At 51.7% G+C, this 23,453-nt stretch overlaps 1 protein-coding gene across 4 annotated transcripts in view; it reads right to left on the reverse strand.

The window, feature by feature from the left end:
- Positions 1-1,440: 1,440 nt before the first annotated feature.
- The window catches only part of ZER1 (zyg-11 related cell cycle regulator), a 31,201-nt gene continuing 9,188 nt past the window's right edge, over positions 1,441-23,453 (reverse strand). For 2 of the 4 annotated variants that reach the window (XM_086684209.1, XM_086684211.1), the window contains exons 2-16: positions 20,696-20,952; positions 18,232-18,382; positions 17,592-18,028; positions 17,103-17,279; positions 16,123-16,237; positions 15,811-15,957; positions 15,269-15,442; positions 11,493-11,708; positions 10,702-10,743; positions 10,420-10,539; positions 8,459-8,574; positions 7,955-8,143; positions 6,642-6,739; positions 5,124-5,226; positions 1,441-3,131 (exon numbers count right to left, since the gene is read on the reverse strand). In XM_086684209.1, coding sequence (XP_086540335.1) covers positions 3,074-3,131; positions 5,124-5,226; positions 6,642-6,739; positions 7,955-8,143; positions 8,459-8,574; positions 10,420-10,539; positions 10,702-10,743; positions 11,493-11,708; positions 15,269-15,442; positions 15,811-15,957; positions 16,123-16,237; positions 17,103-17,279; positions 17,592-18,028; positions 18,232-18,382; positions 20,696-20,853 — 2,301 coding nt within the window. In that variant the 5' untranslated portion in view covers positions 20,854-20,952 and the 3' untranslated portion in view covers positions 1,441-3,073. Of the gene's footprint in view, positions 3,132-5,123; positions 5,227-6,641; positions 6,740-7,954; positions 8,144-8,458; positions 8,575-10,419; positions 10,540-10,701; positions 10,744-11,492; positions 11,709-15,268; positions 15,443-15,810; positions 15,958-16,122; positions 16,238-17,102; positions 17,280-17,591; positions 18,029-18,231; positions 18,383-20,695; positions 20,953-21,300; positions 21,514-23,453 lie in introns of all 4 variants that reach the window. The other 2 variants (XM_086684210.1, XM_086684212.1) reach the window with 2 other exon arrangements.

Raw genomic sequence — 23,453 nt, forward strand, 5'->3', positions numbered from 1 at the left:
ACTAGAGGGCCCAACTTGGTTCCCTGTCTTAATGTCCCCAGTGATTGGTTCTAGGTGGCGGACATGTGACTCAGCAGGGCCAATCAGGATCATTCTATGAGAGTACTGTATAAATGCTGAGAAATGGGCATTCTTCTGGATCTCAGGCTTGAAGAATAGGCTATAAGGGCAACTGGCAGCTGTCTTTACACTATGTGGAGACAGACTGTGGCAGGAGAATGAAGCCACCTTATAGAGACATAGAGATAAGCAGTAACGAAAGAGGGAGTGAGAGACATCTTAGCAACATTGACTGGATCCAGCTGTTCCTGAAGCTGAGATTAACTCTAGGTCCCCAGTTGCATCAGTGAATTCCCTCCCACCTTTGACTAGCCTGGGTAGGTATTTGAGTCATGTGACTTTCACGTGTAAGTCAATCTTGGTTATTGCAACGGGTGAGTTAGTGTGCTGAGTGGAAACAAATAATCCTGAAGCTTCCAGGAGTCAGGCCCTGTGCTGGTGTCAGAGACAAAGTCGGACACTAAAGTGGTAAGGACAGATTTTATCAGTAATATGTTATTGCTGTGTGAACTGAATGCGGCTCTGAACGCCCAGGTGACTGGGTGTTTTAAAGGGAGCACGAGGGAGTGGAGAGAGGGAACAGCAGTGGCTTGAACAGATTGGGGGAAGTGAAAAATTACAAAGGGTTGCTCAGTGTAAATGCTGATTAGGCCAGCTGTGTGTGCTAGCTGGCAATAATTGAAGTTCGGTGCCTGTCCTCCCACACGGACCAGGAAACGGGGGCCTGATCCTTCCTGAGCATTACACTTTGAAGGCCAAACATTCCTTTGAAGGAATGGCTTTCAGGTCTCCTGAGTTGTAGATGATACAAATACATTTCAAAGGAACAGAAGGATTCGCAACCGTAGGCCCTTTTTAGTAAATGCTCTAAGACGGGGTGTGTGGGGGGCTAAAACAAGGGGGGCCGGGGTCATCTTAGGGCTGCGGCCTTGAGCTATCAGAAACTATGTTAGCTCTTCTGTCCCTGCAGCACTGTTGTCCTGCTAACTCCAGTCTCCCCAGGGCCCCCCTCCACTCCTACCAGCCCACAAGGGGCGCCCTCTCTGCTCCCTGCTCCCCGTAAGCCGGGGCATAATCTCACACATAACATTGTCTCTACAATCAGACGCAACCACCCTGGGCAGGGGCCCTGTTGGGCTGTTGCCAGCTGTACCCCAGTGTCAGTCGGCACGGGGGCATGGAGAGAATGCAGAGGAGGCAGGAACTTCAGCCCGATCTGCCACCTGTCCCCAGGCTGCAGCTGACAGGGCCTCCAGGCCGGGCACACAGATCGACCCGATGTACCCTCCCTGTCGCAGGTCCCTTCGCTAGGCCCAGTGCCCAGACTGGCCACAGCCCCTCTCCGGACCCCGTCCCTTCTGCAAAAACGACACTCTGCTCTTCTCCACTTTGCACAAAAATGTATTTCTGTGACATCCCAAAGTACAGACATTTACTCAGGCCCCAGGTGGTAAAGCAATGCAATGTGAGCTCTGCCCAGGGTCTGGCTCAGGCCATGTGAGCATGGAGGGAGGGGCAGATGTGGCCTGTTTGCCAAGCTGGGGGAGCGCGGGGCGGCCGGCCCCTTCCCAGGGCTGGCAGGGACAGACTTCAGGGGAGGCCGGTGCCTCTCCCGGGGGCTGCTCATCCAGCCTGTCCTGCCTGGAGGCAGAAATGCTAGAAGAATCCAAAAACAGGCCCAGGGAAGGAGGAAGGAAGAAAGGTCATCCCCAAAGGGAAGCCTGCAGAGTTGGCCCTGCTCCCCCAGCGCCTTGTTCTGGAAGGGCATCCTTACCACTGCCTGTCTCACGAGAAGCAATTCGGAGTTACATCAAGGGAGGACCACAAGATATTTCGAGATACATTTGCGGCTCACACTTCTCTGAAACACGGCACAGAGGTTCCCGAGGTAAAGCCTGGGGACAGGGAGGAGAGGCTCGGAAGGGCCACGCGGGGCCACTGCAGGCTGTGCCCGGTGCTGGTCTGGAGGCAGTTAGCTGTTGCTGCGGGTCCGGCTGGAGTGGGGACCTCCTGCCTCACAGAGAGACAGGTGGGGTCCTCCAGGCAGCGGGGCAGGTCGGGTGGGGGAGGCGAATGAGGCCGGCTCAGTTCTGCTGGTGGGGTGCCTGGGCACCATGGGTACTGCGGGCAGGCGAAGGGCTGGGGAGTGAGGGGCAAGCCCCGGTCCCAGAGGTGCTGGCTCCCAGGGCTGGGGCAGGTGCTGAATCTGTTTGGCAGAAGAGGCAGTGGAATCTGCCGGAGTTCTGACCAGCCCTGGGCTGGGGCCTTCAGTAGCCTGGGACCTGGTGGGAGACCAGGAGGAAGCCTCCGTAGCAGCGTGGCCTCAGGCAGGCCCGGCCAGAGAACAGCAGGGCCGCTGTGAGCCCCACTCCTGAGGGTCCTCTGGGGCCGGGGCTGCCTGGGCCTGAGCACTCACTTCCTCGCCCCAGATGGCCCACGGCCGGGAGCACCAAGGCATTTGGGAGACCCAGTGGGGCTAGTTTTCATCCCGAACGCCATCAGCCACACCCAGGAGCCCGGAGGGGGTTCTCAGGCTTTGGGGGGTGGGTTGGGGTGCTGGAGTGGGCTGTTAAAAGCCTGCTGCCTCTCCTAATGGGAAGTGAGGCCAGGGTCTGAGGTCACTGGGAAAGGACTGGACTCTCACAACGTTAGAGGCATTTAGTTGGGGGCGGGGGGCGGGAGTGAGTGGCAGCGATGAAGGCTTGGAGTTGGGGCTTGAGAGTGGCCAAGGAAGCTGCGAGGACTCAAGGAGTGTTTCTTTTGTTTTTGTACAGAAATCATACACACAAAACTTCACACTTCCTAACCAAAAAAAATAATATATATATATATAATATATATATAATATATATATCTCACTAATGTTAAGGAAAAGCGTCGGTTGTGCAAAAGTCCCCCTGTGTCCCTTCATCCAGCGGAAGGCTCCCCGGTGGGGGTCTGCCCGCTGGGCTGCTTGAGAGCTTCCTCCTGGCCTCGTGGTCCAGAGCAGTGGCGGCCGTGGGGACGGAGGCCTCTATCTGGACGTGTCCATGTTCTCCTCTTTAAAGTTACTGCAGTGCTCAATCACCTTGCTGGAGACCATGGGGGAGAGAGGATCAGGGGGCGGCCTCGGGGTGGGCTGGGCCCAGCCCCTCCCAGCTGATGAGGCTGCTGTATTTGTGAGCGAATGTCAGCGGTGATGCTGATGCTGACTGAGGTGATGCGTTTCAAGGGGCTGGCGGGGCGGCCGACCCGTGAGGAACGCCCAGGACAAAGGTCCCTGTGGCCACAAATACCATCGGTGCTCTGTGCTCCCCCCCTTCCTCCCCACCCCCCTCAGCCCCAGAGCCTCTGCGCTTAGGGGCTCCCCTGCATCGGCTCAGGCCTGACCTTCCGAACCCGCTGCTCCTTTCTTGAGCACTGTCTTCCTTCTTTACTTTCCCCCCTGCACACCCAGGCCTTTTTCTTCCCCAGAGTCTACCAGTGGACCCCAAACTGCCTGCGTGTCAGATTCGCCTGAAGGTCTGAGGCGACTGGGTGGGGGCCAGGGCAACCATCCCTACACGAGGGCCCCTGACACCCTGCAGAGGCCAGGCCCAGGGCAGCGGTCAGGAACTACCACTGGCGCTCAGGGCCCCAGTCTCTCGCCCCCCCCCCCCCCCCCCCGGGCTGATCCTGGAGAACCACTGCCCTACTAGAGTCACCCTGGACCCAGATGGCCTTCCCATTCAACACTAAGCCTTTGGGTCGGTCAGGGGCCGGGAGCAGTGTTCACGGCAGCCTCCATATGCTGAAGAGGCGCCCAGAGTAGGACAGGAGCAGGATGGGTGGAGTGACTCCTGAGCTCCCCCTCTTAGTGCCACTCACACCTGCTTCAGATGGGCCGGCTAGCTCGGATACACATCTCAGGTCTTACAGAGATGCTCAAAGGGACCGGGGTAGGTTTATGAGCCAGTCTTACCCAGCTTTTCAAATCTCCTGGGATTCCTGCTGATAGCTCCCAGACCCACTGGGAAAGAAAGGGTGGGCCTGTAGGTTTTTAACAATCTTTTCGGGTGATTCTTTAGGGAGATTAAGTTTTACCATTCTCAAACTCAGACAAATCTGTCCGTGAATGTTTATGAAGTGCCTGTGCCAGAGGAAACTGCAGAAACAGACGGCCCTCAGCAGCCCAGGGAGTCCTTGTTTGGGTGCCTCTCAGCTCCAGGCCCTCCTCCCTGATGCTCCTGGTTCTACACCGTGTTTACAGCTGGGGCAAATGCAAGCAGGCTCCCTTCTGGAATGGATCCCAGAGAAAGCGAGGACTGCTGACTGCCATGTGCAGGATCCCTGAGAGTCGCTCATGCGCTGACGGGTGCGGGACCAGGGCTGCTGAGGGGTCGGACACAGTCATGAAAACCGCACAGCAGCCGGGCCCGGAAGCTCTGCCATGGGCGGGGCCTTCACACCTGGAAACCCACTTACCTTGCCTGCCAGGTCTCTACAGTGACCTCTACCACACTGCATCCTCTCTTTAGTTAGAAGGCCTTTGGCCAAAAGTAATGATGAATTTTGGGGGGCCTGGGTGGCTCAGTCGGTTAAACCTCCAACTTCGGCTCAGGTCACCATCTCGCGGTTCATGGGTTCGAGCCCCACATCGGGCTCTGTGCTCACAGCTCAGAGCCCAGGGCTGCTTCGGATTCTGCGTCTCCCTCTCTCTCTGACCCTCCCCTGTTCACTCTCTGTCTCTCAAAAATGAATAAATGTTTAAAAAATAAATAAATAATGATGATTTCCGACCTGACTTGCTAAGGGCCAGTAATGAGAGGACGGGGTTCGTTGGGAGTAAAAGAAAATGAAGCTGACAGACGAGGGCAATGATGCTCTGTTCGGAGCTCGATGATCTAGTTTCCAGCCACAGTGGCCAAAATGACATTCAGGGAGGCCCCCACTGGACGTTGGGACACTGTCCACCTCCACACTCAACTCCTGAGTTGCCCCTGGGAATCTCAGCCATTCCTAGCCCCCGGGGGGGGGTGGCTCCCCGCAGTGTCCCCCACTCCCCCAAACCAAGGCTGCAAGTGGAAACACTGCCCGTCTCTTACCGGGCCATTTCCTTGGTCTCCTGCCGAGCGGTGGCCATCTTGATCATGTCCTTCAGAAGGGGCAGCCCCCCTTCTTTGATCAGCAGGGGGCAGTACTTGTCCGCTGCGGGAGGGGCAGACAGCAGGTGGTCAGGGTAGGTCTTCTGGCAACCTGTGGCCCAGAATCCACCCTTGCTGTGAGGGCTGCCCTCCCAGAGGGGTGAGGTGAAGACCCAGCCTGGTGAGGACACTGCTGCACCCAGGAGGAGCCGTGCTTGTGCCTACCCCCAAGGGCCTGAGTTCCTGGGCCCAATGCGGGAGCAAGGGGTGAATCCTTGGAAAAGGCTACTTTGGTACGCAGTCACATTTCTTTCCATGGCTCACCCCAATGGGAAATGTCACCCAAACCAGTGGCTTCCAATCCCTGAGAAACTTTTGAAAAAAATACAGATTCCTAAGCCCTGTCCTCGGGCATTCTGATTCAACAGACCCAGGAGCCTGTATTTATTTGCATTTTTAATAAAATACCACCAGGTGATACTGGTGACCAGCCAGGTTGGAACTACCACTCTTTCCTATTATTGGGTTCACAGTTCATGCCGATAAAGAACATTCTAGTGCTCGGTATCCAGGGCTTTACACTCTGTGGAGAACACCGGCATTTCAGTGGACCCCCCCCACCCCCACCCCCAACACACACAGCTCTATGTAGTAGGAGCTATTTTTATCCCTCCATTTTATAGATGAAAGAATTGAGGTTCAGAGAGACAGAGGCTTGTCCAAGGGGGTCCCAGCTCAGGGCTCTTTCCTCTGTACTACACTGCTTTTTGAGGGAAGGTACTATTTTTTGGTAAAGCTAGCCTCAAGTAATAACGAAAAAGGCGAATGCTTATTGGAGAGCTGGTATGGGCCAAGCACTGTCCTAAGCACGTCACATGTCTCATTTTACAGCAATCCTGTTTTTATCCCATTTTAAACGTGAGGAAACCGAGGCCCAGAGAGGTTGAATAACCCGTGTGAGGTCACATGACCAGTAAGAAAGACAACGAGGGTCAAACCTGGCCTGTCATCAAGGTCTCCCAGGGCTGCGACTCTGTCCTCCACCCAAAGCCACCGGGCAGAGGACGGTTCAGGCGCGTCTATGGGAGGCTGGGACTCTCTTTGCGGAATAAAGTTAGGTTTGTTTTAAAGTTCTCTCCTGTTCCCTGGGAAGTCTGTTTCCTCAGGGGTTAGTTCTCTGTCTGGGTTGGTTTTACTCCATCCTCCAGAAGGCATGGAGATTTTTGACTAGTCACTTGTCTGGAAGCAGGAAGCATTAAGAAAGCTGTCTGGGAGCTCTGGATGGGCTATCTGGCCTGCCAGGCTTGCTTCTGGTGATGAGGCCAGGCCAGCCATTATGCTGGGCGTCCCAAAGATTCTGGAAAGAAGAGGGCTGTGTGCTCTTAGTGTTCCTCACCCGGTTATAAATTCCCTGAGGGCAAGTCTGCCTGCAGCCAGGGGAGCGTCCCTGTGTCTGACCAAAGGACGAGTGGTACTCACGGTAGACAGACACAAGGTTGTACAGGGCCCAGGTGGCCCAGTGCTGGCTGACAGGGGAGATGCCCTGGGGAAGGAGACGAAGAATTGGCTCAAACGACCTGTAGAAAGAAAAATCAAGGTCACATCTCATGCCAGGGGTTGGGGGAGTGCATCTTCTCTTGTTGAAGGGTTCTCCTCCCTGGAGGGTCCTAGAGACAAGCCACAAGCAGGATAATAGGATACAACAGATACAGGGGCATCTGGCCCGTCAGCACACTTCAGGCTCCACAAAGGGAGCTCCCTTGTAAGAGAGGTCAAGAGCATGGACATGTAAGGGAGGTAGGAGGAACACAGATTAGGTGGTGCAGAAACAGAGGCCTTGGCAAGAAGGAAAGACTCAGTCTTAGGGGAGGCAGGGAGATGTATCCTGAGAAACAGAAGTGTGACTGTACTTCTTAGAACGGCCTTTTTGGTGGAAGTGTGTTTATTTATTTTTGAAAGGCGGGGGGGAAAGAGGATCCGAAGTGGGCTCCATCTGACAGCAGAGAGCCTGACATGGGGCTCGAACTCATGATCCATGAGATCGTGACCCCAGCTGAAGTCACTTAACCCACTGGGCCACCCAGATGTCCCTACACTTCTTAGGAGGGCCTTCAATGGGCCATCTGGACTCATGGTCCAAAAGCCTGAAAAATGTATGTGCAAACGCCCTGGCCCGGTGATTCACTCCATCTCTCCTTGGCAATGATGGTAATTGACAAAGCCACAAGCATGAGCCCCTTCCTCCCAATGTGGGTTTTCAGCGTCAATGTCAGTCAGTACAAGACGGCCCATCTGCACATAGAAAGTGATCGAGTCCCATACCCTGTGGCTGGAAATTCAGTCACAAGATAGGAAGACTTGATGCCCGCTGGACTGCACAGAATTAAATCCGTGCAGAGGGAAACTGCCGGAAGAGGGGTGCTAGACTGTGAGTAGAGGTCCTTTCAGGGACTGAGCTCATGAACGGTTCCTGTTTTGTTTCCTATTGTGCGTCTGTCTTTTCTTCTTCTTCTTCTTCTTCTTCTTCTTCTTCTTCTTCTTCTTTTTTCTTCCCACAGATATGCATGTATCAAATGTCTGTAGGCAGGAAACTTTGGGTTCACGCAGGTGCTGATGTGCATGAAACACGCACCAAGCTTTATGGGTGAGATGTGTGCCCTGTGTGGACTGTTCCTCAGGGAGACCTGACCCCAACTAGAAGAAAGGTAAGTTCTCACCAGACCTTGTTGGGAACGAGCATCCTGTCTCCAAACGGTCCCCACTCGCACACCCCACCCCTCCTCACTCCGCACCTGTAATTGATATTTCTCCGTGAGTTGATGTCCCAGCTCTGGATGGCTGCCCACATGCGTTCCTCCACCTCCTCCCGCTGGGGTTCACAGATGCCCCACGCCTCAGGCCCGTCGAACATGATGTGGGAGAGGACACCGCAGGCATTGTACGAAACCTCAATTCCGTCAGCTTTGCTCTCCAGCAGGTTGCTGCCGAGAGGAGAGAAAAACCCCTCTAAGTCCCTCTTCAGACCCCAGCTGCTGGACCCCAGCTTACAAACCAGATGCCAGATGCACTGCTGATTTATCACCTATTATCCATACCCAGGTGACTTCTAAAAGTTAGGATCTGAGATCGCTTAAGATACAGTTACAAGAGGACTACTTATGGAGGGTTGAAAGAAACCATCGGTGACATTTCTAACAGAAACCTAGGCTAAGAGCAATTACCGCAACTCAGCATAGACTAAGAGCTCTGAGCATCCTGGCAGCAAAGGCAAAAAGGGAAAGGAAAGAAATACTAACCTGAAGACACTGATAAATTGGGAAGTCATTAGTTGGGGCCGCAGCTCCTTCACCTCTGCCACATTCCCCAAGAGTCCTAGCATATTCCGATGCAGTTCCTGCTTCTCTGGGAATTCCTGACAAAATGAGAGCCATTAGGGCCACATCAATTAGTACTTAATTAGCATCTGGTATTGTTAACCTAGAAACTTGACGGGTATCTGTCTGGCCATTCCGACTGGACAAAGAAGGGGAACAATATGCTGGCCACATACCTTCTAGTGCACCTAGGACAGTCCTGGGTACATTCTATATGGGATTAAAATGGTGGGGACTCCTTGCCACAAAATCAAAGGCTGAGTGGAGAGCTGACCTACAAAACTGCAAATAGGACAAACAAGGTTCTATTTGCCAAAGCTCAAAATATTAGTTTAAGGGAAACTTCATAGAAACTAGAGCAAGAAAATAGAGGATGAGTGCGTTTTATTTATTTGTTTAATAATTGCTACCATTTATTTATTGGGTTTAAAGTAAGCTCTATGCCCAATGTGGGGCTTGAATTCACGACCCTGAAATCAAGAGTCACATGCTCTACCGACTGACTGAGCCAGCCAGGCACCCCCAGGATGAGTTTTAAATTAAAAAAAATTTTTTTTTATCTTTATTTCTTTTTGAGAGAGAGAGAGAGAGAGATACAGAGTGTGAATGGGGGAGGAACAGGGAAAGAGGGAGACACAGAATCCGAAGCAGGCTCCAGGTTCTGAGCTGTCAGCACAGAGCCTGACATGGGGCTCGAACCCACGAACCACAAATTCGGACGCTTAACCAGCTGAGCCACCCAGGTACCCCCCAATTTTTTTTAACATTATTTTTGAGAGACAGAGACAGAGTGCAAGCGGGGGAGGGGCAGAGAGAGGGAGACAGAGAATCTCAAGCAGGCTCCAAGCTCCGAGCTGTCAGCACAGAGCCCAACACGGGGCTTGAACCCACTAACCGTGAGATCATGACCTGAGCTGAAGTCGGATGCTTAACCAACTGAGTCACCCAGGAGCCCCTGTTTTTAAAGAACATTCTGGGGCGCCTGGATGGCTCAGTCGGTTAAGCATCTAACTCTTGATTTTGGCTCAGGTCATGATCTCATGGTTAGTGGGTTCAAGCCCCATGATGGGCTCCACACTGACAGTGCTGAGCCTGCTTGGGATTCTCTTTCCCTCTCCTTCTGCCCTCCCCTGCTCACGCACTGTTTTTCTCTCTGTCTCAAAATAAATAAACACACTTTTGGGGCGCCTGGGTGGCTCAGTCAGTTAAGCGTCTGACTTCAGCTCAGGTCATGATCTCATGGTTCGTGAGTTCAAGCCCCGCATGGGGCTCTGTGCTGACAGCTCAGATCCTGGAGCCTGCTTCAGATTCTGTGTCTCCCTCTCTCTCTGTCCCCTTCCCCACTCATGCTCTGTCTCTGTGTCTCAAAAAATAAATAAATGTTTAAAAATTTTTAAAAAAATAAAAATAAAAATAAACACACTTTAAAAAAAACAAATAAGGAAAAAAAAAAAAAAGACCATCCTACTGGTGGTGCCTGTCTGGCTCAGTGGGTGGAATGTGCAACTCTTGATCTTGGGGTTGTGAGTTTGAGCCCCATGGTGGGTGTAGTGATTACTTGAAAATACCATCCAAATAAATAGTAAAATAAAATAAAATAAAATAAAATAAAGCCATCTATTGGACAAAATTCTGCCCAGCTGATACCTCAGTGGTCCCCAGCTGGACTGTGGGCAGCCTAGAAATTACTGCCAAGACGGATGGGGCTGGGTTTTCCCTTGGAGGGAGGGCTCTAAGAGAGGGGGTGGGCCTGTGAGTCAGACCTCCCACAGGAACTCTGGGGAAAGGGGTTGCTGGCAGATATGATTGGTGGGAGGCCTGGGGACAGAAGAGCGGCCACGTGGGTGGCCAAGGAGGCCGCTGCCGCTGGAGACGGGCAGTACCTTCAGGCAGTCCAGGAAGAGCTTCATGCCATTGAAGTTGAGGAACATCTCGCAGTTGTCCGGCGTCTCGTCCGTGATGTTCCACAGGGCACTCCAGGAGAACTCCATCACCTGGTCACACTGAAGGCAACGGAGGGCTCAGCACGGCCTGCTTGCAGGGCCCCGCAGGCTCCCAGCACCCATGAGGGCATCCCCTAACAAAATAAGGGTCTCCTCCAGGGGCAGACCGTCCCCTCATGGGCTAAGGGAGGGGCAAAGCAGCTTCATGAAGACTCGACTTACTATCTTGTCTAGCAGTTTCTTCTGAATCAGCTTCAGCATGGTCTGTGGGCAGAGAAGAGAACTTGCAGGGGACCAGGGCTCAAGAGCTACCATGTCCCTCCCAGAACCAAGATGGAAGGAGAGTCAGCACAGCAGTTCCGTTCTTGGCTAATCCATCCTGACAAGACCAAATTCGCCTATCTGGTCTGAAGAAGTGCAACCCACAGACTTGGCATTAGCATTAGGAGGCCTGGGGGCTAGTCCCGGCTCGACCCTGATTCCCAATGTAGCTTTGGGCCTGGCCGTCCCCTGTGTGGGCTCCAGCCTAGCCAGCAATAAGTGAGATGAAGAAACTAGATGCTTCTGCTTCATTTTTTCCTCCCATTCCCGTGCAAATACTTATCCGCCCCCCTGTGCGCCAGGTACCACAGTAGGAAGAGCTGGGGATGTCACCACGAAAGCGGGAACAATCACGGTGTCTTTCCCCGCAGAATCACAACCCAGTGGGGAGGCCGAAGTGAAGCAGGCAGTCCCTCAGAGGCTTATTTAACCCCAGTTAGAAAGACCTAACAGGGGACCTGGTCTGAGGAGCCAGGAGCAGCTTGGACAGTGGGACCAAATGGACGGATGGAGGGGCCGAGAGAAGATGCCAGAGCGTTCCAGGTGGAGGAAATCTCCATGGATGTGAGCTACATTCATGGTTAGGAGACTCTTCCTTGGGTCTGGCCTCAATCCTTCATGCGGCAGGCAGGGGGGCTGTGGAAGAGGAAGGCGGGGAGGGAGGGGAGGGGGTGCAGCCCGCGGGCACGCACCACAACAAAGCCCATCTTGCCCACGGCCTCCTTGTGGTCGTTGTCCACCTGGCAGACCAGGGCGTTGCACAGGTGCACGGCGATACGCTGGATGGACTCGTCCTGCCGCGTGGGGTTGAGGATACTGAGCAGGAGCTCGTTGACCCGGCGGTACTGGAATTCTAGCTCCTCGGGGATGCTGAAGTTACAGAGAGTCAAGCAGCAGTTCCGCTGGACCTGGGGCCGGGCCGGGAGACAAGCGAAGCAGTCAGGGTCAGACTCGGGAGCTGGACTCCAGGGGCTCGCTAGAGCTGTGGGATTAGCCAGAGCTGTGCTGGTCCAGGAAGGCTTTCTGAAAGAGGAGACTACGGGGCTTTTTTTTTTTTTTTTTTAAACATTAAAAAAAAAAACAAAAAACAAAAACCATGAAATATAATCTTCATACAGAAGAGGGCCTAAAGCACAAATGTATATAGTTTTTTACAAGCATGTGTGAAGCAAACAAGCTTTCCAACAACTTTGTCACCACCCTGCCAGCACCCGGGAATCCCCATAGGTCCCTTTCCTGATCAGAAGCCCTCCTCCCCACTAGAGAGAACTACTATCCCCGCTATTCCATATCGAACATTCTCTAGCATCCTGCTTATGTTCATTCAACCGTAGTGTGCCAGGTCAACGGTGTTGTTACAAGTATCTGAAAAGCATTCATCCTTCCGTTGCGGTCTGGTACTTTGATTTATTCGTCCATCCCACTGTTGGTGGACATCCGAGGGGGGCTTCAGTGCTCGGCAGCCTCAATGTCTGGTACACGCATCCCAGCCTCCACGTACATGGGCTTCTCTGCGGCACAGGCGCCAGGGCGGGGCTTCAGGGCCACGGGGCGTGCACGTCTTCAACTTTACCAGGTAGCACCCGACTATCTGCCAAAGTGGCCGTACCAGTTTACAGACCCACCGGCAGAGGAGGAGGCCTCAAGCTGCTTGACATCTTCTATTTCTTTTTGTGTTATCTGTGGGCTTTTTTTTTAAAGTATTCGCAGGGCATTTGCCTGTAATTTAATTTGCTGCCATCCTTTCTCATTAGATTTTGGGAGATCATCGTACTTTAGAGGGTACCACCCTTAGTTAACTCTTTGTCTTTTTTTCCCCAAATACACATATATTTTTTAATTTGAGAAAAAAATTTTTTTCAGTTACGACAGCAATACTTACTCACTGTAAAAAGTTCAAATAGTACTATTTGGGCAAAAGTTAGTCTCTCCCTTTATTCCCCAGAAGAAATTGCTATTGAAAGTTTGGTGTGCATCCTTCTAGATTTTTCTATCATGCAAATACAAATATACATATATATATATTTGGGGGAGAGGAAAGGCAAAAAAGATATTATAAATATTGGTCCGAAACTTCTCCTCACTTATCAACATGCACTGGACATCTTCCCACATTAGGGCAGACAGATTGACCATAATATCCCATTGTGTGGGTGGACTGTCTGTTACTTTTCTAGGTCTCTCTATTGCTAACATTCTGGTTCCTTCTAAAAACATTTCAACTGTGGAATACCTAGACCCAAAGGCAGATGCATTTACAGTTTTGGCAAATTCTGCCAGTTGCCTTCCAAAAAGGCTGTACGGTTCATACCTCACCAGTGGGAAGCATGCAAAAGTGCTCTCCCCTAACCTTTGTCAACGTTGGGGATCACTGGTCTCTCAAGATGAAATGTAATTTCTTGTTACTTTAATTTTCATTTCTTTGATAGAGTTTATTAATTTGGGGATCTTCAACTAGCATTTTATCAAGAAAAAAAAAAAGACACCCCTTTGACCTGATTATAAAATCAATCTCAGTGTATCAGTCGCTCTCAAGTCTGGGGTTGGCAGGCAGTGGGAAAGCGGGCCTTCTCCTCCCTGCAGAGGCTACATCGCCACCATAGCCTTTCTGGAGGATAATTCGAGAATACATCCCAAGTGCTTTGAAAATACACCTACCCATTGTCCCTACAATTCCCAGTCACGTATTATAAGGATAATCAATTAAGTATGGTCAGCAAAGCCTTATTTGGTATAGCAAAAAATAAAAAAAAGCAACCTAACTGTTCAACCATGGCGCTGATTCAGTACCCGCAGCCCAGACATTTTGGGCAGGCCCGTCCTGCCACTCTGTGGGGATGGGGCTTGGCCACCGCCTCCCAGCTCTAACACACAGTCAGCACCAGAGCGACCTTCCCTGGATGAGGACACTGAACACCATTCGGGCACCGGCAATTACAAAACAATGGTTAAACCCAGCTGTGGGGTGGAGGAGAGCTGGACTGTGAACAACTTTCATTTCGTAGTTGACATGTTTTCATAGTATGCCTGACCCTTGAACAACTCGAGGGTTAGGGGCCCCAAACCCCCATCCCTGGCTGCCGCACAGCTGCAAATCCACATACAACTTCTGACTCCCCGCCAAACTTCACCACTAATAGCCTACTGTCGACCTGAATCCTTAGTGATAACATTAACTGTTGATTAACACATATTTTGCATGTTATGTGTATTATATCCTGTAGCGTTACAACGAAGTCAGCTAGAGAAAAGAAAACGTTAGTAAGAAAATCATAAGGTGGGGGAGGCACCTGGGTGGCTCAGTCGGTTAAGCAACTGACTTCTTGATTTCGGATCAGGTCATGATCTCAAGGTTTATAAGCTCGAGCCTGGCGTCAGGCTCTGAGCTGACAGTAGGGAGCCTGCTTGGGGTTCTCTCCGTGCCCTTCCCTGCTTGCACGAGCCAGAGCACGCACGTGCTCTCTCAAAAAAATAAGCTTTTAAAAAAGAAGTTTCAAAAAAAAAAAAGACAGCAACTCATAAGAAGGAGAAAATATACTGATAGCACTGCACTGTCTTTGTCAAAATTGGCATCTAATTGGACCCTCGCAGTTAAAACCTGTGTTGTTCAAAGGTCAGCTGTGCTTGAATTTGTTTGTTTTCTAAGCATTAGATGTCTTAATTCTGTGAGCATAAGAGAAACATTATTTAAGAAATTCTGTTATAAAAATGTTGGTCGATTATGGGAATGTTCACATTCGGAAGACACTGTTGAAATAAAAATCCACGCGATACAAACTGTGAGTGCAGAATGATCCCATTTACTAAGTAAACATGCACAGGCTAAATCTTGAACAACAGGTATTCAACAGCAACAGTGGCTATTCTGGGTGGTGGGATTATGTTTTTTTTGTTTGTTTGTTTTTTGTTTTTGGTTTGTATCTGTAATTATAATTTTTCTACAGTAGAAATTTTTGTTATTTTTCTTTTTTAGAAATGTATACTTTTTAAAAGTAACCTCTACCCCCAGTGTGGGGCTTGAACTCACGCCCCTGAGATCAAGAGTCACATGCTCTACTGACCGAGCCAGCGAGGTGCCCCCATAGTTTTGTTACTTGTATAATAAAAGCAGCTCTTGGAAAAAAAAATTACCTCCCAGCAAAGTGTTACAGAAGGGCTGAGGAGTCAGCATGAGTGGAGGCCCAGGGGCAGGAGAACAGGATCCCTGGGTGGAGGGTGGCAGTGGTGACGGACTGGTCAGGTGGGGCCGGGTTACAGAGGCCCCGAATGCCAGGTCCCAGAGTCTGGGAGTGATGCCGTGGGTAAGGGGGGTGGCGAGGGGGGCAGCACAGCGCCAGGCAAAAAAGGGGTGAGAGCAAGCACGGCCCCGAGGGACTGCAAGCCGGCTGGTGAGGCTAGGGCACGAGGCGAGCAGGAAGAGGGGCGGCTGGGCCAGAGCATGCGGGGCCGTCACGGGTAGGGGGCTCACCGTCACCTCCTGGTAGGACTCCATGCCGTTCAGCACCACCTGGATGACCTGTCGGCGCAGCTTGATGCTCTGCTCAGAGCGGTACTCAGAATTGGTCAGGTAGAAGAGGGCAGCGCTGCCTGTGACTTGAATGTTCTTGTCATACTTGTGGCACTTGAGGGCCGTGATGACCAGCTGTATGAAGACAGGGTGCGGGCCTGGGTTGGCGAATCCTGTTAAAGTTGTACGGGGCCATGCCTAGGGCTCTGCAAGGGAGCTCGGATGGGCCTCTGGGGTGCAGCTTACCCCGACTCTGTTCTCTGAGAGAAGTGAGGGGTTGGGGACAGAAACTAGGGCAGCCCCACGCTGTTGGGACAAGGCCGGTGCTGGGACAAATGAGGCACCGTGGGGCTGGGGTTCAGGGGGCAGGACTGCCGATGTCCTGGGGATGAGGAGGACAAGTGGAGGAGGGACGGGAGCTCTGGGGACATGGCTCAGCCAAGTCTAGGACCTGCCAGGCAGGGATGGACCAGAGACCGAGGACCCCTGGGGCCAGGGCTGACCTTCAGGGCCCGCAGAAGCTGGTTGCAGCGCTCGATGCGTGCGATGTCAAAAAGCAGGTTGATGGCCCGTGAGGTGATCTCAGGCCTGTGCTCCGTGTAGGCCTCGATGGCATTCAGCACCTGCTCCTCATTTTTGTCACCACTTACCTGGGAATGGAACATGCTCAGAACCACTGAAGATGCCACGCGGTGGTGGGATCCTTGGATCCCAGCTCCGCCTCTAGCTCCAGGGCAGACCCCTTGGGGCCCCCAGCCCCACCCCTTCCCTCGTCCCGGGGCTCCCTATTCCTCCCCTCCCCCACTCCCTCTCACTTTGTAGGCGGGAATGTGTGTGAGGCGGCACAGGGAGGTCTCGAAGAGCCCAAGGAACTGCAGAGGCCTCTTCAGGGCCCGGAAAGGCATGATGCTGCTCTTGGAAGGCTCAATGCTGGGGGAAGAGCATGCCGGGGTCAGTGGCCTGTGGACTGGGGCTGCCCTGCGTTTAGAAGGGCTTCTCCCTGAGGGTGGCTAGGCATTTACTTGGGGCCCTCTTCTAGGCCCTCCAGTCTCATCTTTTTTTTTTTTTTCCTCTTTTTAAGGGCAAAAACACAGACCCCTCACCTCTTGAAGGAAGGGTGCCAAGGTCATATCGGATAACATGTGGGGTGGGAGACACTGTTGCAGCCACCTTCGGGAAATACTACCTGCCATTCTGGTGAGGATGTGCCACCCTTAGGTTCTACCGACAGTCATGAAGGGGCATGCCCATCGACCAAACCCGCTAAAGTATGGCTGAGGATAGGGCTTACAGCCAATTACAGCTGGATGGGTTTGAATCAGATCTTTCAACCAACCAAACCAGGAAGACACCTAATCTGCTGTGATGACTAATGCACGGTGGATACTGCTGGCCGTCTTAACGCCACCACCCCGTCTCTATCCAGTCTGAGTGTCCTAATTTCCCGTTCACTCCTCAAGCTTGCACTTTCCAGCTTTTACACATGCTGTTCCCTCTGCTGGAACACCTTTCCCCTGGGAGACTCAGAAAGAGCTTTCAGGACAGTGTGGATGCCATTCCTCCTTCTTCCTGCCTCCTTCCTGATCTTCAGGGCAACCCCACAGCCCTGTGCCTCCCTTATCACCATCCTAATATGACTCATCTGTCCCCACTAGCTCATACAGCTTCGAGAGGGCAGGGTCTGATTCGTTTCTTTATCTCCAGCACCCAGCACAGGACTCGGCAGAAGGGCACTTGGTAAATGCTTGTTGAATGACAGACACCCCGCCGGCAACCATGGCAGGTGGGTCCCCACCTAGTCTGCCCTGCCTCCTCGTCCATCTTGGAGATGCTGCAGTTCTCCAGGATCATGTGGCCAGAGATGTCCAGAGACATCAGGTTCCCCAGCTTTTGCACAAAGAGGCTCAGCACCTTGCGAGTCAGCTTGAACTTGTAGTAGCTGGAGAGGCGGTCTCGGGAGATGTCCAGGTGTCTGGAGATTGGAGCGGGGGCCACAGGTCAGAGCTGGACACAGGTCGGGGCCGCCTCAGAGACCCCTGCTCCTTCAGCCCATGGCAGGGGAGGGGCCATCCCCGCCACAGCTGCTCCAGGGCATTCTGGGAAAAAGCCTGCGGGGACCCAGAAGCCCTGGATAGCCCTGAGGCAGCCGGAACACTGGGTTTAAGGAAGGGGACTGTCTCTTTCATCCCCACTTCTGCCCGGCCTGGGGCTCACGAAGCCTCACGGGACTGCCAACACCCACCTCCCCACCCTCGCCCCAGTGAGCTCTGGGCCGGCAGCTCACCGCAGCTTGTGCAGCTGGACGATGACCCGGATGTGGTCATCTGACAGGTCCATGTTGTAGAGCACAAGGGACACCAGGCTGTCTTTCCACTGGGTTAGGAAGGCCGCGTCGCTCGTCTGGATGCCCGAGAGGTCCAAGGCAGCCAGTGAGCTGAGAGGCCGTAGCAGGGACTCCACAGGGACCCCATCGATCATGCGGCCCAAGTTGAGGAAGCGTAGGCGGCTGAAGCCCTCGAAGGTGAAGTCCTTGACCAGCACCTGGCAGGTGGGATTGACGAGGCACTCGTCTTCACAGCCCCCTGGGTTCTCCTCCTCATAGAAAATGTTTGCACAGCCGAAGAGGCTCAGGGATACGAGGGTGTGGCTGAAGCTCCTCAGCGTCTGCAGGCTCTTGGCGGACAGCTTCTCGCAGTTGGTCAGGTACAGCTCCACCAGGTCCTGGGAGCAGGCACAGCTCCGTCACCGGCACTGCCCTCCCGCCCCCAGGCCTGGGCCGCAGTTGAGCTTGGGGAGGGGGGTGTACGAGGCGGGGATGCACTGGATTCTTGTGCTGGAGGCGCGTGGCTCGGCCCCCGACTCACCGATCATCTCGAGGCTGCCTCCCCATGACCATCCCCTCCGGCTGGCGAAGCGGGTCTCACCTGCTTGCGGATGGCCTCCAGGTCCTGGTCCTGTACCAGGTCCTCACGGAGGTGGATCCGGGTGAGGCGGGTGCTGCGGGGGTCGGAGAAAAGGCTGAAGAAGCTCTCGTGCGGCTCAAAGTTGCAGGCGGCGTTGACCAGCTCCACATACCTGGGAAGGAAGAAAGCCTGGCTTGAGGGGGAGCCCAGGGACCCTCGTTCTCCCTTCAAGGCTCAGCACCAGCCCTCCTGTCCCTGAAACCTTCCCTCATCACTGGTCAGCAACCTCCATCTCGTCTGTTCCTTGCCCTTCTTTCTTTCTTTTTACTGATTTTTTTTTTTTTTTTTTTTTTTTTTTAGTAGGCTTCACGTCCAGAGCAGGGCCCAACGAGAGGCCCAATGTGAGGCTTGAACTCCTGACCCTGAGATTGACCTGAGCTGAGATCAAGAGTTGGACACTTGGGTCCCCAGGCTGGCTCAGTTGTTTAGGTTTCTGACTCTTGATCTCAGCTCAGGTCATGATTTCATGGCCATGAGATTGAGCCTCGCATCAGCACAGAGCCTACTTGGGATTCTCTCTCTCCCTCTCTCTCTCTGTCCCTCCCCTGTTCATGCATATGTGTGCTCTCTCTCTTTCTCTCTTAAAATAAATAAATTAAAAGAAAAAAAAAGTCAGATGCTTAACACACTGAGCCACCCAGGTACCCACCCACCCCCCCCCCCCCCGCCACAGCCCCTCTTTCTAACAGTACCTATTTGGGTCCCGAGCACTGTGCAGGTGAGACAGAGTGGCCCCAGGCACCATGGGTGCAAAGGTGATGAAGGGGCCTCTTATCAACAGCCAATTCCAAGCTCTTCCCCCCGAAATCCTACACATCTATAACAAACATACACGTCCACACTCCTCATCTTTAAGCCAGCTTCTGATTCCTTGATCAGCCCCTCCCAGGACCCTTTCCAACAGGAAGATTAAGCCAAGGAGTTTAAGGATCCCAGCTGGGTACAGGGCAAGCACTCAATAAAACCCTGCTGAGGTCAGCTAATGTAAGATTCCTGGTCTGGTGGAAAAGGCTTTGAGTCAAACACTCTGGAATCTAAATCCTGGCTTGACTGTTCACTACGTGGGCAGCTTCATGTGAGGAATGGAACTTCCCCAGCGTTCAGTTTCTTCATCTGTAAAATGGACATAACTCTGGTCTGCAAAGCATCCAAGCAAGTGCCTGACCTGCATCAAATGCTTGGAACATGATTACAAACTGGGCTCTGTCCTGGGGCGCCTGGGTGGCTTGGTCGGTTAGGCGTCCGACTTCGGCTCAGGTCATGATCTCACGGTCCGTGAGTTCGAGCCCCGCGTTGGGCTCTGTGCTGACAGCTCAGAGCCTGGAGCCTGTTTCAGATTCTGTGTCTCCCTCTCTCTCTGCCCCTCCCCTGTTCATGCTCTGTCTCTCTCTGTCTCAAAAATAAATAAACGTTTAAAAAAAAAAATCAAACTGGGCTCTGTCCTCAGGTCACATACAAGTTCCAACCTTTTTTTTTTTTTTTAAAGATTTTATTTTTAAGTGATCTCCACATGCAACATAGAGTTCAAACTCACAACCCTGAGATCAAGAGTCGCACGCTCCACTGACTGAGCCAGCCAGGTGCACCCACAAATTCTTGCTTTTATATGCAACTGTTTGGCCTAACAATTTCTCTTCTGGGCACTGGACTCCCTGAGGTGAGTGAATGCACATCTTACTGCTAGGAACCTCTAAGAGCGGAGAGTCCTTGGAGGCTCCACATAAAGATTTTCTTTTTCTCTCTCTTTTTTAAAGTTTGTTTGTTTGTTTATTTATTTAGAGAGAGAATAGTGGGGGAGGGGCAGAGAGAGGAAGAGAAAGAATCCCAAGCAGGCTCCACACTGTCAGCACAGAGCCCAATGCGGGGCTTGAACTCACGAACCATGAGATCATGACCTGAGATGAAATCAAGAGTTGGATGTTTAACCGACTGAGCCACCCAGGTGCCCCCACACAAAGATTTTCTGAACGGTTCAATTCCTGCTCATGGGTTCATTATTTGTGCACCAGTGGGCAAACGTGTGTGCCCACGTGTACACAGACACGTGTTTGCAGGCACAGGCAAGTGCACACGGAACAGCACAGAACTCCTGCGCTTATATGCAGTTTCTGTACTCTCTCGTAGATGTAATACACACGTGCAGGGACACACTCAAACACACCCCGTGCTGCAGCCCATGTGTGTCCACACACCCATTCCTTCACGTGCACACCCCTCCACACGCTTAGCAACATGCACACGCACAACCTTATGGCTATGAACATACCAGTGTTCTCCTGCACCCACAGATACCCAAGGGCATGCACACCCCCTCACACATATGTATCCCCAGCCGCATCCCTGCACGGTGCACACGATGGTCCCGGGGCCTCCACGTGCGCTCATGCTAAGCCTCATGCCTGTGCCCCCGCCCCCGCCTGCTCACTCATTGACGAGCCGGTCGCAGATCTCGCTGGGTAGGAAGATGTCTGGATGTAGCCGCAGAGTCTCCTTGTCCAGCAGGTAGCCCAAGGTGCCATCCAGGTTGCGCAAGCAGAAGTCGGTGCAGAGGGCCATCAGGGACTCGGGGGTGTCGGACGCCATGCTGGGGACAGGCGGGGAGGGGGGGGCACTCCACGACAGGAGCCCCTAGGGGCAGCGGTGACTCCCCGGCACTCACAGGATCATTGGCAGAACCACAGCCTGTGGAACAGGAAGAAGCTAAGTGAGTCCCCCATAAGAACCAGAACCACTGGCTGCCCTAGGTCCACTCTCTGAGTAGGGAAACTGAGGCCCCGGATGTCACACTCAAATTAGCAGTCTGGCAGAGGCACGTCCCAAGGCTCCCGATTCCTTGCCTGCTCTCTCTGCTGTGCCACTATCTACGTGTGGCTTGAACTGCAAAGAGCAGGGGGCCTTTTCCAAGCATTTGTATGCCTTCAGAGCGTCCGTGGGCAGACATGCGTGTGCTGGGGACTCAATGCTTGGGTGAGGATAACAGGAGCTTTCGTTAATAGCTACACTGGGGCGTCTCTTACTATGTAACCTAACCCGTAAATGGCTGTCACTGTGTGAGCATTTAGTACATGCCAGGGCTTTACAGACATGTTGTCACTGAATCTCATCGTATATGATTAAGAATGAAGGTTCTGGTGCGCCTGGGTGGCTCAGTCGGTTAAGTGTCTGACTCTCGATCTCAGCTCAGGTCGTGATTGCGGGTTGTGAGTTCAAGCCCCATGCTGGGCTCCATGCTGCGTGTGGAGCCTACTTAAAAAAAAAAAAAAAAAAAAGAAAAAAAGAATGAAAGGTCTCCTCCTGAGCGTGGCAAAAATATATGTCCCCATAAAAAACGGTACATTAATGTTTTCACACTGGTATTATTCGTAATAGCCCCAAAGTGGAAACAACGCAAATGTCCATCAAGTGATGCATGGATAAACAAAAATGGTCTATCCGTACAATGGAATATTATTCAGCCATAAAAGGAATGAGGTATTGGCAACTGCTACAACGCGGGTGGACCTTGAAAACACGATGCTAAGTGAAAGAAGCCAGACACAAAAGGTCATATGGTTCCATTTTTATGAAGTGTCTAGCCAGAACAGGCAAACCTATGGAGACAGAAGAAGAATAGTGGCTGCCTAGGGCTAGGAGGTTGTAAGGAAATGGGGAGTGACTGCTAATGGGTATGGGGTTTCTTCTGGGGTGATAAAAATATCTTAAAATTGATTGTGGTGACAGTCACACAATTCTGAATATAGTAAAAACCACGAATTATCTGTTAGATAGGTGAACTGTAGGGTATAGGAATTGTAGCTCAATAAAACTGTTCGTAAAAACCTAAAATCCTTACTATTTTCATGACCTTGAGATAGGTAAAGATTCCTTAAGTAGGGTCGTAAGGAAAAAATGATAAACCAATCTGCACTGAAGTGAAGAAACTACTGTTCGTACGTACACAAAAATTAATCTGAGACGAACCACAGGCCTAAATGTGAAGGGTAGAACAATAAGGTTTCTAGAAGAAAACACAGGAGTCTATCTTATGACTTCAGAGTAGGCGATCATTTCTTAAATAGGTCACGAAAAAACCCAGAAACCATATATAGAAATAAATCATACTGCCTTAAAATGTTAAGACTCTGTTCATCAAAAGATATCATTAAGAAAGAAAAAGGGCAGGGGCGCCTGGGTGGCTCAGTTGGTTAAATGTCTGACTTCAGCTCAGGTCACGATCTCACAGCTCATAAGTTCAAGCTGTGCATCAGGCTCTGTGCTGACAGCTCAGAGCCTGGAGCCTGCTTTGGATTCTGTGTCACCCTCTCTCTCTGCCCCTTGTCCACTCACATGCTGTCTGTCTCTCTTTCAAAAATAAATAAAACGTTTAAAAAGTTAAAAAAAAAAAAGGGCAAGCCACAGCCTAGAAAATATTTCCAATAATATATCCAACAAAGGACTCATATTCAGAATACATAAACAACTTCTACGAATCATTTTTTTAAAGATTTTTTTCAAGCAATCTCTACACCCAACATGGGGCTCGAACTCACACCCTGAGATCAAGAGTCGCACGCTCCACCGACTGAGCCAGCCAGCTGCTCCAAAATAGTTTTTTTTTTTTTTTAAAGGACATAGCATCCAACTGAAAAATTGACTTGAAAAGGCAAAAGACTTGAAAAGGTATTTCATAAAGGACAGAGAACATATGGAAACATATACAAAAGGGCTCAGCCTCATCAGAATCCGTAAAATCACAATGAGATACCATTTCCCACCCACCACAATGGCTCAACTGGAAACAACAACAGTACAGGCAACACCAAGCCTGTACTGTAGTGAAGACGGAACAACAGGATGTCGCCCACACTGCTGGTGGGAGTGAAAATTGGTGTGCATCGACAGTATAACGGAATATTGTATGACACTATCTACCAAAGCTGAATATGCACATATGTTCAATGTTCAGCAATTCTATTCGTAGGTACACACCCAACAAAGGTGCACATATAAATGTTCCCCCCAAGACACAGACCAGAATGTTCACAGCAGTATTATTCGGAGTAGCCAAAACCAGAAAGGAATCTGAATGTCCCTGACATTAGAATGAATAATTACGGTGTAATCACCAACGAAATACTAATGGCAATGAGAACGCACAAACTATTGTTAATACAATGGCTTGGGTGAACCCCACAGTGTTCAGT

The sequence above is a fragment of the Puma concolor genome, chromosome D4 (assembly GCF_028749965.1).
Source record: "Puma concolor isolate L17-30 chromosome D4, mPumCon1.1.hap2, whole genome shotgun sequence".
NCBI lineage: Eukaryota > Metazoa > Chordata > Mammalia > Carnivora > Felidae > Puma > Puma concolor.